The sequence below is a fragment of the Danio rerio genome, chromosome 3 (assembly GCF_052040795.2).
Source record: "Danio rerio strain M-AB ecotype USA chromosome 3, GRCz13ab, whole genome shotgun sequence".
In the NCBI taxonomy this organism is placed as follows: Eukaryota; Metazoa; Chordata; class Actinopteri; order Cypriniformes; family Danionidae; genus Danio; species Danio rerio.
This window is the reverse complement of record NC_141023.1, coordinates 16013392-16027062: the sequence shown is the minus strand read 5'-3', so window position 1 is coordinate 16027062 and position 13671 is coordinate 16013392. Positions and strand designations below refer to the sequence as shown.

The window sequence follows — 13671 nt, the reverse complement described above, 5'->3', positions numbered from 1 at the left end:
GAACACAAAAGGAAAAATACACTAAAGAATGTTGAAATAAAACAGCAAATGACTGCCTTTTGGTCCTACAATGGCTGCTTTTTTCCAACATTCAGAATTCAGAATATCTCGTTTAGAAAGAAGAGAGAAAGTTTAGTTTTACTTTGCTATTACTAACCTGAAATTGCAAATCCACTGAAGCCCACAGCCAGCACAAGAAAAGAAATGGCTACTCCTTTGGTATGAGAGAAACCAACAACCAAGAGAAGTGTGGCTTCCATTCCAAACCCTAAAACACACAAAAACACAACAGTTTAATCTCTCTGTCCCTCAGTCATTCAAAGAAAACTGACAAGGTGTCCCACTGATCATCATGGTGTGTCAGTCCATCACCTGTGTCAATCTATACCTGTTCCATATCCTGGATGCAGTGGTGCATGCATGCTTGTATGTGTGAGTGTGTGTGCAAATGATTGTGAGAGAGTAAGTGTACTGCATTGATGCATCAGTGATTATTGCCCCAGCTGCCATTGCAGGACCAGACAGAGTAAAAATAGACAGATAATCTGACATGCGCATACAGTTTATGTGGTTTAAAATGCAGTTTGTGTACTGGATTCTGTGTTTTTCTCTTTTATTAAAAGCAAAGTATAGCAAATATAAAACAAATATAAAAATTCAGTTGCATATTTATAGATTTTATGTGATGTCACACTCTTTAAGATTTGTATTAAGGGCTGATGTAGTTAAACAGTGATATAAAAACAATATATTATATTATATTATATTATATTATATTATATTATATTATATTATATTATATTAATATAATATTAATAATGCAAATGATGCGATTAAGTATGGTTGGAACATTCTAAGCTGTATGTATGGCCACTAAGCCCTAGGAGGTTAAGCATTTTCTTCATAATGGTTATCTATGAAAAATGCTTATCCTCCTAGGGCTTAGTGGCCACATAAGTGGACAGCACATTTTAGCTCCTAAGCGGCTATTTAAAATACTTTGAATGTTTTAAATTTTGTTACAGACATACAGTGTCATCCTGCAACTGTTTTGCAGCATATGAAATGTCCCAAACCATATTTTTAACTGTCCAAAATGGGCAAAAATGTTGTTTTTACTCTTTGATATACATATATTTTTTAAATGTTTTGACTATGTTATTAATGCATTTAAAAAACAGTCAGGATAAAGTGTTTTATGTAAATTTATGTAAATGTTTTGTCCACATATGAACAACATTTTTCTCTAAAAGTACATCATATCAAAAGATGATACTTAGGTTTTATTCTAATTATGTTCCAATAAGCTCAAATAGCAAAGAGAAATAAAAAATGCATGTAAAAAAAAACACCTTGGGCCTTAAGGGGTTAAAGGGATAGTTCACTCAAAAATGTAAATTTAGGGTAGCTTTGACAGGTGCAGGCGAGAGTGCAATCCAAAAAAGAGATCTACTGATAAGCTTGTGTAAAGTAGGTTAAAATATGCAGTTTGGTTCTTAAATAATGGCTGTTTGCATCTGAAAGCAAAACTTACAAAAATCAAAAAAAGTCTCCACATCTTATTATCCCTAATATTTCTCTGTTTCTAGTGTAAATCCTGAAAAATGTGTACATTTTTTTTAACTTGCAGACAAAAGGCTGAAAACTTTGATTTGCAGCTATTGTTAGGACAAGTCCTATTGTTGGTCCTATGATATTGTTATGTATACAGTTTATGAACAAAAAGAAAACAGCATACAGCATATTTCCCTGTGCAATTTTTTTTTACATTTCCATCTTACCTCCACAGTTCATGAGTTTACGGACGTTTGTTGTGGTCATTAAATTGTGTGTCCTCAGGTAATCGGCCAGTTGTCCTCCGATTGGCACAATGATGGTCATCACTAAATGAGGAAGAGCAGACACCATCCCCACCTGAGCAGCAGACGGAGCAAAAAGAGAGGTTTTTGAACAAATCAGGTTTACGATATCGCCTAATATACACATCCTGCTGAACAGGTATGTTATGTTTTGGTTACTGGTGTCTAGAATGGGATCAGTTCATTTTGTTTAACCACTACAAGTTTTAACTAGCACAAACAAGAAATTCATGCAGGGTTATATTGAATTTTCCAGATTAACTGGATTTTCTTGGTACTAAAATCGTATATATATAATCGGGTACTAAAATCGTATATATATATATATATGAATGTATGTATGTATATATAAAACGCAATTACTCAATATGGTTAATCATGACATTTTGAGTTACTCTGTTTATAAGATCAACGCATCAAAAATCCAACAATGCAGGAGCGCAGTGCTTACTTTACTGTCGAACTTGTTATATATTGAGTATTGAAACTTTATAATTGCATATAACTTGATTTCTGAAAAAGTCGTTATACAGTTAAAGTCAGAATTATTAGCGCTCCTGAATTATTAGCCTCCCTGTAGATATTTTTCCCTAATTTCTGTTTTACAGAAAGAAGTTTTCAACATTTCTAAGCATGGTGGTTTGAATAACTCATTTATAATAAGATTTATTTTATCTTTGTCATGATGATAGTAAATTATAATTTACTAGATATTTTTCAGGGTGCTAGTATTCAGCTTAAATGCTTAACTAGGGGTTAGGTTAATTAATGTTAGGGTAATTAGGAAAATCATTGTATTATGATGGTTTGTTCCGGAGACAATCGAAAAAAAAATATTGCTTAAGGCATACCTGTTAACCCTCCTGTTTTTCAAGGGATTCTCCTGTATTTTACAATTTTATCCCTCTATCATCCCGTAAAGGTATTTTCCTGTATATCTCCCTTAGTCTTTCTCTGAAGGGTGGCAATAAACATTAAAGAGCTGATCCTCCCTATACGCAACCCATACTACCGAACCACCAAAGAATGACCCTTGCTCTTAAATGTGAGTCTGTTCTATGCTTTCATTTTATTTAGGCATGAAAACACTTTGAAATAAATATAAAAACGGTGGGATTCCCTTTCCTTGTCATTATAGGTGACATCGCCCCTCTTATGCAATCCTCAAAACAGTCATATAGCAGTGCGTGACTGTCAGCTGACGCACTCCATAGTGATAAATAAACGCTGTGGGTGTGTGTTTGAACAGATATACACACATAATTAATAATAAAAACATCTAAAATGTCAATCTTGGTGTTTTTTTTGTCCTAAATGAGCATAAGAAGTTATGAAAGCAATCCAGTGCTTTCGTTATAAAATTAGATGTGTGCATTATGTAATATAATCAAATGAAAAATCTAAATAAATGAGATTCATTTGGTTGATATCCCTTATTATGGTGGGCATATCCCTTATTTTCATATCCCAATGTTGACAGGTATGGCTTAAGGGGGTGGTTTTAATGGTTTCTAAAAAGCTAAAAACTGCTTTTATTTTAGTCGAAATACTAAAACTTTCTCCAAAAAGAAAAAATATTTTAGGAAATACTGTGAAAACTAACAAAAAATTCACAGAAGGGTTAATAATTTTGACATCAACTGTATGTTATTGCAAATGAACTCTTCTTACAGTATATAGTGGTTTTCCATCAACAAGCATGAAGTTTTCTTAATCATCAAGTGCCAAAAGTTACATACAGCATTCTTAAAAACTACCAACAGCACCAGCGTGGTATTATTCAGAACAGAACTGTGATTTATTTTTTGTGTTCTGACTCATCAGTTGAGAACCACTGTTGTACACCACTATGAAAACGACACTATTTTCAGTGTTGATTGTTTTACCTTGCTTATTTCAAAGCCGAACACCTCCTCGAAATAAGCGGGCTGGCTGATGAGGAGCAGGTAGAAGGTCCAGCTTCTGCAGAAGTTGGCTACGATGATGGCATACACTGGCATGGAGGTAAAGAAATGCCGCCAGGGGGTTTTAAATTTCTGCAGGGTAGTGAGAAAACCAGAGGTCGAACGCATCCAGAATAGTGCAGCACGCAGCAGTTACAGAGGAGAGAGGCTTTAGTGTGTGTGTGTGTGTGTGTGTGTGTGTGTGAAGTTGACAAATAGGCAGTAAAACACTTCTGTTCACTTTTTAAAGATAAAATATATATTTAGTAAATATAAAATAAATATAAATAATTTACAACAGCAATCCAGCTTGAATCACTTCAATGAAATGAGCATCCAAAGTTGTTGGACGAAAGATTAAGCTCCCATAATGCAATTCAAAAGCATAAAAAAATGAGAAAAATTATTGTGACAAAATGTGGAAAACTGTTAATTTAATGATATTTGTTTTATTGTACTTCTGATGTTTAAGACAATATAAAGGGTCACTAACTTTAACAGTTTTCTCATTATTTGTTTTCAACATCATTCTGAACTTTACTTTAAATTCGGTATGTCTTATGGTATGACACAGCAAGAATTAAGAAAAACTGTAAATAATGTACAAATAGCATGAAAGTAATTTATCTTCACTGTTAAACACTTCTTATCTTCATATAAACATTCATACCTAAAAAAAATAGCACTATAAGTATTTTATAAACTCATACATGTTATATGTATTTTGAAATTTATTAATATGAATGTTATTTTTTCTCTATATGACTTGTTGGACATTCTCATTAAATACGTCACACCAAAGGACAACAAAACAACAATGGATCAAAAAAAAAAAAAAAAAAAGGTTTTTAGGGGAATTGCCCGATTTAAAATTAGTATAGAATAGTCAGCATAGTCTGCCAGCACAGCATAGAGAGAGAGAGATTTAAGAAAGTAAAATAACGGCTGTGTTTGTACCTGCAGGGGGTTGACCAGGCCAGCGCTTTCCCCGATGGCGTCCTCAATGTACTTCCTCTCCTCTGGTGTAATTGTCGGGTGAGCAGCTGGACTCTCATAGGACACTAAAATCCAGAAGAGATACCAGAAGATCCCAACACTTCCTGCGAGTCAAAGAGAAATGGGTAATAATAACGATGGTCACACTTTACAATGAGGTTCTATTAGTTATTGTTAGTTTTTATAATAACTAATATGCACTTAAAAATGAACAATACTTGTACAGCATTTATTAGTCATAGTTCAACATGTCATTTATTCATTTTCTTTTTGGCTCGGTCCCTTTATTAATCTGGGGTCGCCACAGCGGAATGAACCGCCAACTTATCCAGTATATGTTTTACACAGCGGATGCCCTTCCAGCTGCAACCCATTTACTAAAGCTCTATTTTTGAAAATATTCAAGTGTCATTTGATTATAATTACTATTTTTCCGCCTGTATTGTGGTGTACGAACACATCTCCATGACTTACACAATATGATGGTGGTGTAAATATAAAGATTTTGCTAATATTCAATTCAAATGGTCTCATTTTTTTTAGATTTTCCTCATATGCATATTAAGACTTGTATAAAAAAATGTGCATTAGTAAAATGCACACACACACACACACACAAACTTACCATATACATAAAACACCGAAGACCACCCAGTGTACTGCACTAAGACTCCAGCCAAAGGCATTGCAACAACAGCTCCCGCATATGAACCTACAACATATATACAGATATCAGCATACTAAAACTAGACTTTCTAAATATACATTTCAAATATGCTACTTATAATTATACTTATTCACTTACTCAGTGCTTTTATCAAAAATTACTTTCAAATCAGGATAAAAGAAGCATTCAAATCGCTCTATTTGTATACTATTGACAAACGTTATCATCATTTCATCCTTTTATATAGGACAGGAATTGGAGAAAAAATCGAATGGTGATTTATGTGATTAAAAAATGTGATTTACTAGCATATCAGAGCTACAGGTTTGATGTGGTGGCTTTTAACAGCACCAAAGAAAGACCAAGAATAATCACAAACTCTGCTACACTGTTACTGTTTATTAAAAACCTCTTAAACATTGTTGTCATTTTTGTCAACAAAGTTGTCAGTTGTCATGACAAATTAAGAAAATAACTACAGTATTTTAATTTCAATTAAATGAAATATTTATAAAATCATATATTTATAAAGATGTTATCTCTAACGTGGGCATGGAATTTAACCAGATTTTGGTAAAACCCCAAACGATACAAAAATAAAACAAAACTCATATGAAATATGAGTTATGTGTAATAACAATGAAATGACACAAGGAGAAAGTACTGAACTACTGAAATGTATTTAATACTTTATAGAAAAGGCTTTGTTAAAGATGGGCAGCTTATAGACACCTCTCATATGGAGAACGAAGGCACAGGCATTGCTTTTTATATTGGATTTAAGTCAGGTGATTGGCTGGGCCGTTCTACAGCTTGGTTTTCTTTCTATGAAGGCATTTTGAGAGTTTTCCAAGCTGTGTTTTAAATAGTTGTCTTGCTGAAATGTCCATCCTGGTTTCATCTTCATCTTCCTGCTAATGTAGATGTTGGACTGAAGCAGCTAATATCAATTTACAATGATGAAGGGCAGAGAGTTGCTGAAGAACTACTGAGAGATTTCAGCTGCGGTCTGGGCGTTCACTGCCTTTTTACACCTCCCTTTCTTTATGTGTTCAATACTTTTTTTTCCTGTGTCATTTTATTCTATTACGCATAACTTCAATTGTATTCTAATTAGTTTTCTTTCTATATATGTATTTATTTGACTGTTACCAAAATCAAGTGAAATTTCAAGTCTACAGCACCTTTATAAATGTTTCCTGAGACAAATGGTGACGTGTTCAAACCTTTACATTTAGAAAGAGTTACATTTTTCACATTGTTTATATACATTGTATATGTAACTGTATATGCTTGCTACCACATTTTGTGCGTTGAAAACATTTCAGCTTTTGCGATTTCAAAAATTGCACCCTTTCAAATCACAATTTTGGTTTAGAAACAATCATGCAGGCCTACTTTTATAGAACTGAAACTCAATTCAAGGCTAAATCAGTAAATCAGTGTTGCTATATATTTCATAGATTCAAATGATCGACCGATGTCTGTCTCACCACAGAATGCTGTTGTTGCCAGTCGGCTTCTTTCAAGCGGTGGAGCCCATTTGGCCCAGATCCCATGACACGCTGGGTACGACACCCCCTTGAAGCGGACAAATGAGATGAATTAATGTGCACCCATAATAGTAAGTGATAAATACTGTTTCACGTTATGTCAGATGTGTATACAGTCACGCAAGCACACAGATGGCATACCTCCACAAGTCCCTGGCAGACCCTGACCATGATCACACACCCGTAGTGTACTCGAGCTGCCGATGGGATCAGCATATTCAGTGTGGACGTGGCCACAATAGCAAAGCCAAACACCCTGAGAAAAAAAACACATGCAGCACAGTCAGCTAAGCTCCAAATCCCGAAAGAAACACTGCTAACTAGGGCTACACGATATTGGAATAAAAATGGCATTACAAAATTTAGTTTTTCTGTGTTATATGAGCAATATTGCATGAGTAGCAGTGCAACATGGCTGTATATCCGCTTTAGTGAGAGGCGTGTGTTGGCTCAAGGCCACAGGCCTAGTGCCTTAGTGTCCCACCAATGACAATAGACAGCCATATCGGATTGCTACAAGTGTGATATTGCATTTATACAACAGTCCGATGGCATAATCGTGTGTATAAAAAAGAAAATCAAATGAGGAGAGTCTCAAAAATCCTTTCTTGTGGTGGAACGTCAACCATCGATTTCTTTGCTCTGCATGCTGATGGCCACCAACTGAATCATACATATTATATAATATATATTTTAAATATTTAAAATAGGCACTATCCTTATGAATAAACTTTGTAGTTGCAATCTAAACAACTACATTCTTGCCTAAAAAAAGCTTCAAAGTACATTGTTGTCCAATATTTGTCAAACTGTATAGAGATTATTATTGTTAATACACAAGGGTGAAGAGGCTGTATGAGTGCTGATATTGCAAAATCAGCCAATCAGATTCGAGAACCAGACAAAACTGTTGTATAAATATATTCACAATATGACTAATAATTTGGTAAGAATTCATACTTTTATATTGATTGTGGTGATTTAGTAGGGGAGTGAATCTATCACAAACACATTACAAGCAAAAATTTATAAATAATGTAAAATTGATACAATTAATAAAATATAGAACAAATATACAAATTATATAAACAGTGCTTTATGGATTTTAAACAGTGTTGAGGTACAGAAATGAAAAGATCAAATGTAAAATAGCACTTTATAAGGTTGTCAGCAACTTTGAAGTGGATCAAAACCAAAAGTTGTCCTAAAACTATTTAACAACATCCCATCTTGTCTTAAGACAATTTTGAAAAACGTTTGTGATACATCAGATCCTGCGGTTTGACTAGATTCGCACATTGCGATATTGAGGCTAAAACTATATTTTGTGCAGCTCTAATGCTAACTTCTTAGAACACAATATTTTTTACAGTGCATTTTATTTTTGAAAAGTCAGCCTCTGTATTAAGTTTTCACATAAGTCAAACCGAAAATTTTTCCTATTTTACCCTATTTTGAAAATGAATATTTTTATCAATTTCTCAGTGAATACAGGTAATATATTTTGGTGCATTTAAACAAAACTGATTTATTAAACAGATATATTTATTAAAATAATATTTTAGTCACCAAACTAAACTAGAAATAGAAAAATAATACATTTAAATTCATGCGAAATATTGCAATAATTACAAACTATAAAATTTCAACAAAATTTAATACTGTTTTTGTTTCTCTTGAATTTTGCTCATAAAATCTTTTATTTAATATTTTTTATCTAACATATAAATTTGGGTGAACCAATTTTTTACCGTTATCATATGTTATTTAGATAGATTAGCTCCAGATTTGGCTTCAGTACTAACTAATCTAATGTATACGCGCAAATATAATATTGTTATGTATGTTGAGCACTGTATATGAGGGTAGCAAAATAAAGTAAAATGAGGCATATTATACCAAATATGCTTTATACAGTGATTTAAAAACCATCAAGAAGTGGATACTGTAAGCTGGGAAAATATTTAAGTTCAGGTTTGCATGAATGTGGTTGACAGCCTACAGGCTGGCTACAGACACAAAGTATTGAGAGTTGTGTAATTATTGCCATACATAATAGTCTTTTGTTGATTGTAATCATATTTTGTCATATTTTATGACTATTTTCTAAACTGTGGTCAATAAGCTGTAATTAATGTGAGAAATTTTAAAGGCGTCTGAATAACTTCTGCTCTGATGGTAGTATTCGCTTAAAAATAGTTTGTGATTTCATACAATGGTCAAAAAAAGTGTGAACATTTCATACAATGGTTAAAAAAAGTGTAAGTTTCAAGTTTCACTGATCTTTTTTTCTCAAGTATGTGTGATAATATGCACCACAATACAAAAACATTAAATAACACATTCTGTATTTCGTGATTCACACGTTTTTTTTTTTTGTTTTTTTAAGATTATGAATCACATTAATGGAACCCTCATCTCTGTCCTATCGACTTTTTAGGTTCAAAAATTCAACTGTGCAGTTTACAAAGTGACTTCATTCAGATTTTAGTATTTTGAAACAATATATTGCATAACAAATGATATATAGAGAATTATAGTTGGTCTGTAAAATAACAACAGCAGCAGATTTTTGTTTCATAATTTACAGCACAAAGTTATCATTTCAAACTATTTAACATCAGAAGTTGTTGGAAGGAAGATTACGGTCTTATAATGCAATTCAAAAGCATAAGTAAATGGGAAAAACATGATGAAATATGGAAAACTTAATTTACTGCTGATTTAATTGTACAGTCTCACAACAGTGAATGCAAAAAGACAACACATATATGTGTAATTAGTCATTTGACTGAAATATATCAAAAGAGAGGTCAAAGATTTACTTCAGTTAATGAAACATGTCATTGTATTTCCCATTTAAATTGCATATATTAATTTACAAACACACCTAAATCCTACTTAAAAAAATTATCTTAATTCACTTTACCTGTTAGCTGCAAACTTTTGACAGATGAATCCTCCGGGGATTTGCGTGACAATGTAACCCCAGAAGAATGAGCCGTGAATCATACCCACCGTCTCAGGGTCCCATGTGAACTGAGCGGCCTGAGAGGGAAAAATGAGAAAGACAAACTCATCTCATTCAACTTAAAACATTATCTGCCAAAAAGAGAGATTTTCAGTCAAAGTGCACAGCTTTTGTATTAGAAAATGATTACGTAACATTCTTTAAGGCATCAAATAACCTGAATCATCTTTTTCTGTTTTAGAGTTACATTTGCAAAAACAAAAGTATAGAGGGAAAAGAGAGAAACCTGGCTTGATTAATTTGCATTTACAGTCTGTATATTTTTATTTATTTTGTCAATACTATTAAAAGCTAAAAATCTCTCATAACATGTTATCAAACTTGAAAGATTTTTGTTTCTTCACTTTTCATTATTACACTGCTGTCTGGAATACTTGATTCTGATTGGTCAGTAATGACATTCCAACGTATGTTATTCCAAGATAACAACCTATGGAAATAATCATTTGGCTCATTTGGGTACTGAACCACTTTATCTGTCAGTAAACATGTACACATCCATATAAATTTGTGACTGTTTGGTACCGTCTTGTGACTGAATAATTCCAATGACTATAGTATGAAGCCCGCCTACTAGTACTGAAGCTAATCGTTGATCGCTGTAGACTGACAATTCTGCGGGAGAGGGGCTTACACCAGACGTGATTTTCTGAAGATTTTTGTAATTTAAACCTTTAGAAATGAAACCAAAGAGACAATTGTTGCTTAATTCTATTGGTGATTCCTAATATGAAATTTATTCGTAAGCTTGGCAAGCAATTTTGGAGAATTTACTGTTTCCCCATTCAAACAGAATGGCTGAGGATACGGTTCGACAGGCGTTTCAAATATGGCCACCAAGTGAAATGACTTGTATTAAAGCACAGCTGTCAAACTCAGTTCCTGGAGGGCCACAGCTCTGCACTGTTTAGTTCTAACCCTAATTAAAGACACCTGATCCAAACTATTTGAGGGCTTAGAAACCTACAGGTAAGTGTGTTGGTGCTTATGCTTATGCTTATGTTCTACTGCTGCGTTCATACCAGACTTGGATAAAGCATCAAGTGCGGGTGATTTACATGTTAAGTCAATGCAGAGATGCAATGGGTGTGGTTATGACGTAGTGACTGTTGTTTGTGTCCTGAGAGGAAATCCTCCTGCTGACACTCATCAAACGGAACTCGGCTCAGTCTGAAGCACTGTTGATAGCCTCCTTCATCCAGGTATAGTTTGTGGAGGAGTTGATGAACTCCACAGAACTGGGTGCATCTCTGAAAGAATCTTGTGAAGTCAGACACAGCGCCGAACAAATCTATGCTGTTTGTCAGCCGTCATAAAGCACAGCTAGTCTCTCAATAAAATCCATGTTAGCCATTTAGCAATGAAGCTAGACGCAATGAGCAGACAGGAGCCCTGCCCATGATTCTAATCTGTGTCTATTGTAAAGTGAATTTGACGTGCAAATAAAGCGATTAAACTTACTGTAAAATGTTCACGCCTCTATTTGCGCATGAATAAATCACGATATTCATGCGCAAATAGATATGTGAACATTTTGAGTCTGACGTGAGCACAGCATTAAAGAGGTTTTGATAAAATGTAGGTTAGTGTATGCTCCATTTGGCTGTTTTTTTACTTTCAGCAGTTGTCGGCTCAGAACAATGTCTTGGGTCTAATTTTTACATTTTGTGGCAAATATTTTACGTTTTTGAGTATATGAGAAAAAAGCTTGGTTATGGATGTGACTCCTCTCTGTTATGGATGTGGCAGATGGGAAATTGGCACTTGTGTGACTTTAGTGAATAAAATATATTTGTTAGATAACGCTGACAGAGACATTTTTGAGTATTTTTTACAGTGCTGTAAAATACAAGCAGTTTCGCTATTTTGGTGTAAACTTCTTAATGCCAAGGTTGATATTTGCATGGAATTGCCCTAAATTGAAAATAAAAAGATCATTATTGTTCATATGTGTCTGTGGACACAAATATATTTATCGTTAAATTGATATTTATCATGCTTTTTTGTAAACGGCCATGTAGCCATTGACATCCATAGCACTAGGGAAAACAAATACTATGGAAGTCAATGGCTACAGGTTTGCAACATTCTTCAAAATATCTTCTTTTGTGTTCAACAGAAGACACTGGTTTGGAACAAGTGGATTTCATTTTTGGGTGAACTGATTATTACTTTTGTTTTGTTCATTTAAACTCCAGCACTGATACTGACCACTATGACGGGCTTCTTTCCGGAGTAAACCGTGTGGTCGTTCACCATGCTGACGATGGCTACACCCAGGTTACAGCGGATGCCGAAAGAGATGCAGAAGCCCAGGCCGGACAGGATGGCGATGATGTAGCGGCGAGGCAAACCAAAACACGTGCAGTCCACGATGGGAAGCTCCTTCTCCTCCACCAGCTCGGGACGTCCCTCAGCTGACAGCTCGATCGTCTCTCCATTCTGCTGCCGCTTCTCCAGGAGTCTGCAGGTGGAGAATTTGGGCCAATACACATTTGAGCATAACTAATACAACCTTCCGCAGTTCATAATACAGTTTATTTTTAAATACTTATTCACTGAAAGTCAAACATAAGTCCCACCTAATGATTATTCCTCCTGTTAAATTGTAATTCTCTTTCAAATATTCCCCAAGGGCTGTTTAATGGAGAGAAGTTTCTTTTTCCAACACATTTTAAACAATAGTTTTAATGACTAAATTCTGATAACTCATTTCTTTTGTCTTTGCCATGATGACAGTGCATATTTAATTTTCAAGGTATTCGGCTTAAAGTGCAATTTAAAGGCTTAATGGACCCTTTACTAGGCCCCGCCCTCCTTAGTTATTGTTGCTACGCCTGTCAAGCTTTCGAAAGCCTGGCATGGCTTTTTCAATGTGTGTGTGCCGGTTTCAGACATTGCCAGGGATATAATGTAATTTTTGACTAACAGGTTAGATATCCAAGAAAGCCAAAAAAAGCACTGCAGTATGCATTACAGGGGTATATTCATCTCATAATAGGCAACCGATTAGAGAATAAATCAATCAAAATTGAAGCTAGCTTAGCCAAGCCGCCTCATATGCTAACCATTCAGCAGCTTATCATGTTCAGCAGGAGAGGTGAAATTTAAAAATAATCTAATAAAAATAAATGAAACCGTGATTTCTCTATTTTTACCCAAAAAGCCTGATAGATTAATTGGTGTGCAATTTTATAGCCTTACTATGACAGTGCTTTTACATAGTTCATTCATAGAAAGAACAGCCAGAAAGGGAAACTGATGGATTTGCGCCGAATATTAGCATCATTGACCCATACCAATGTACAGTAAGTTAGTCATGTTTGTGTGCTCTTTATAAATGACTAAAAAACAGCTGCGGGTAAAGTATATTGATCGCAGCTGCTCAGTTTTCGATCATATCTCGGTTTTGGTCTGTTGATTTGTAATTTTAAATATTCGTAGCTTGAAATAGATGGAAATGTGAAGTTCAGTAAAGTTCGCAACAGAATCGCAGATTTGTATTTTCCGGATCAATAACTCATGTCATTATGATCTATTCGCTATTAGTATGACTATGTTACAAACGTTATGGCGAAGGCTTAAACGGAGAATTACTCATAATATCGATCGAAAAAAGGAA

At 34.4% G+C, this 13671-nt stretch overlaps 1 protein-coding gene and 1 long non-coding RNA gene across 18 annotated transcripts in view; one reads left to right on the top strand and one right to left on the bottom strand.

Moving 5' to 3' along the window:
* LOC137490516 (uncharacterized) overlaps nucleotides 1-13671 on the top strand; it is a 104621-nt gene that overhangs the window by 14483 nt on the left and 76467 nt on the right. For all 16 annotated transcript variants that reach the window (XR_015480543.1, XR_015480545.1, XR_015480549.1 and 13 more), the window contains exons 3-7: nucleotides 1840-1998; nucleotides 3762-3863; nucleotides 4766-4923; nucleotides 6964-7089; nucleotides 12248-12519. This is a non-coding gene — a long non-coding RNA (uncharacterized LOC137490516). The remainder of the gene's footprint in view (nucleotides 1-1839; nucleotides 1999-3761; nucleotides 3864-4765; nucleotides 4924-6963; nucleotides 7090-12247; nucleotides 12520-13671) is intronic.
* Nucleotides 1-13671, bottom strand: part of slc17a7a (solute carrier family 17 member 7a) — a 44916-nt gene that overhangs the window by 7146 nt on the left and 24099 nt on the right. For both annotated transcript variants that reach the window (XR_015480111.1, NM_001098755.1), the window contains 9 exon segments: nucleotides 12261-12513; nucleotides 9948-10066; nucleotides 7160-7274; nucleotides 6959-7046; nucleotides 5424-5510; nucleotides 4760-4902; nucleotides 3746-3895; nucleotides 1782-1914; nucleotides 158-268 (listed from right to left, as the gene is read on the bottom strand). Coding sequence is in view for 1 of the 2 variants with exons in the window: in NM_001098755.1 (NP_001092225.1) it covers nucleotides 158-268; nucleotides 1782-1914; nucleotides 3746-3895; nucleotides 4760-4902; nucleotides 5424-5510; nucleotides 6959-7046; nucleotides 7160-7274; nucleotides 9948-10066; nucleotides 12261-12513 (1199 nt within the window). In the remaining variant the exon portion in view is untranslated.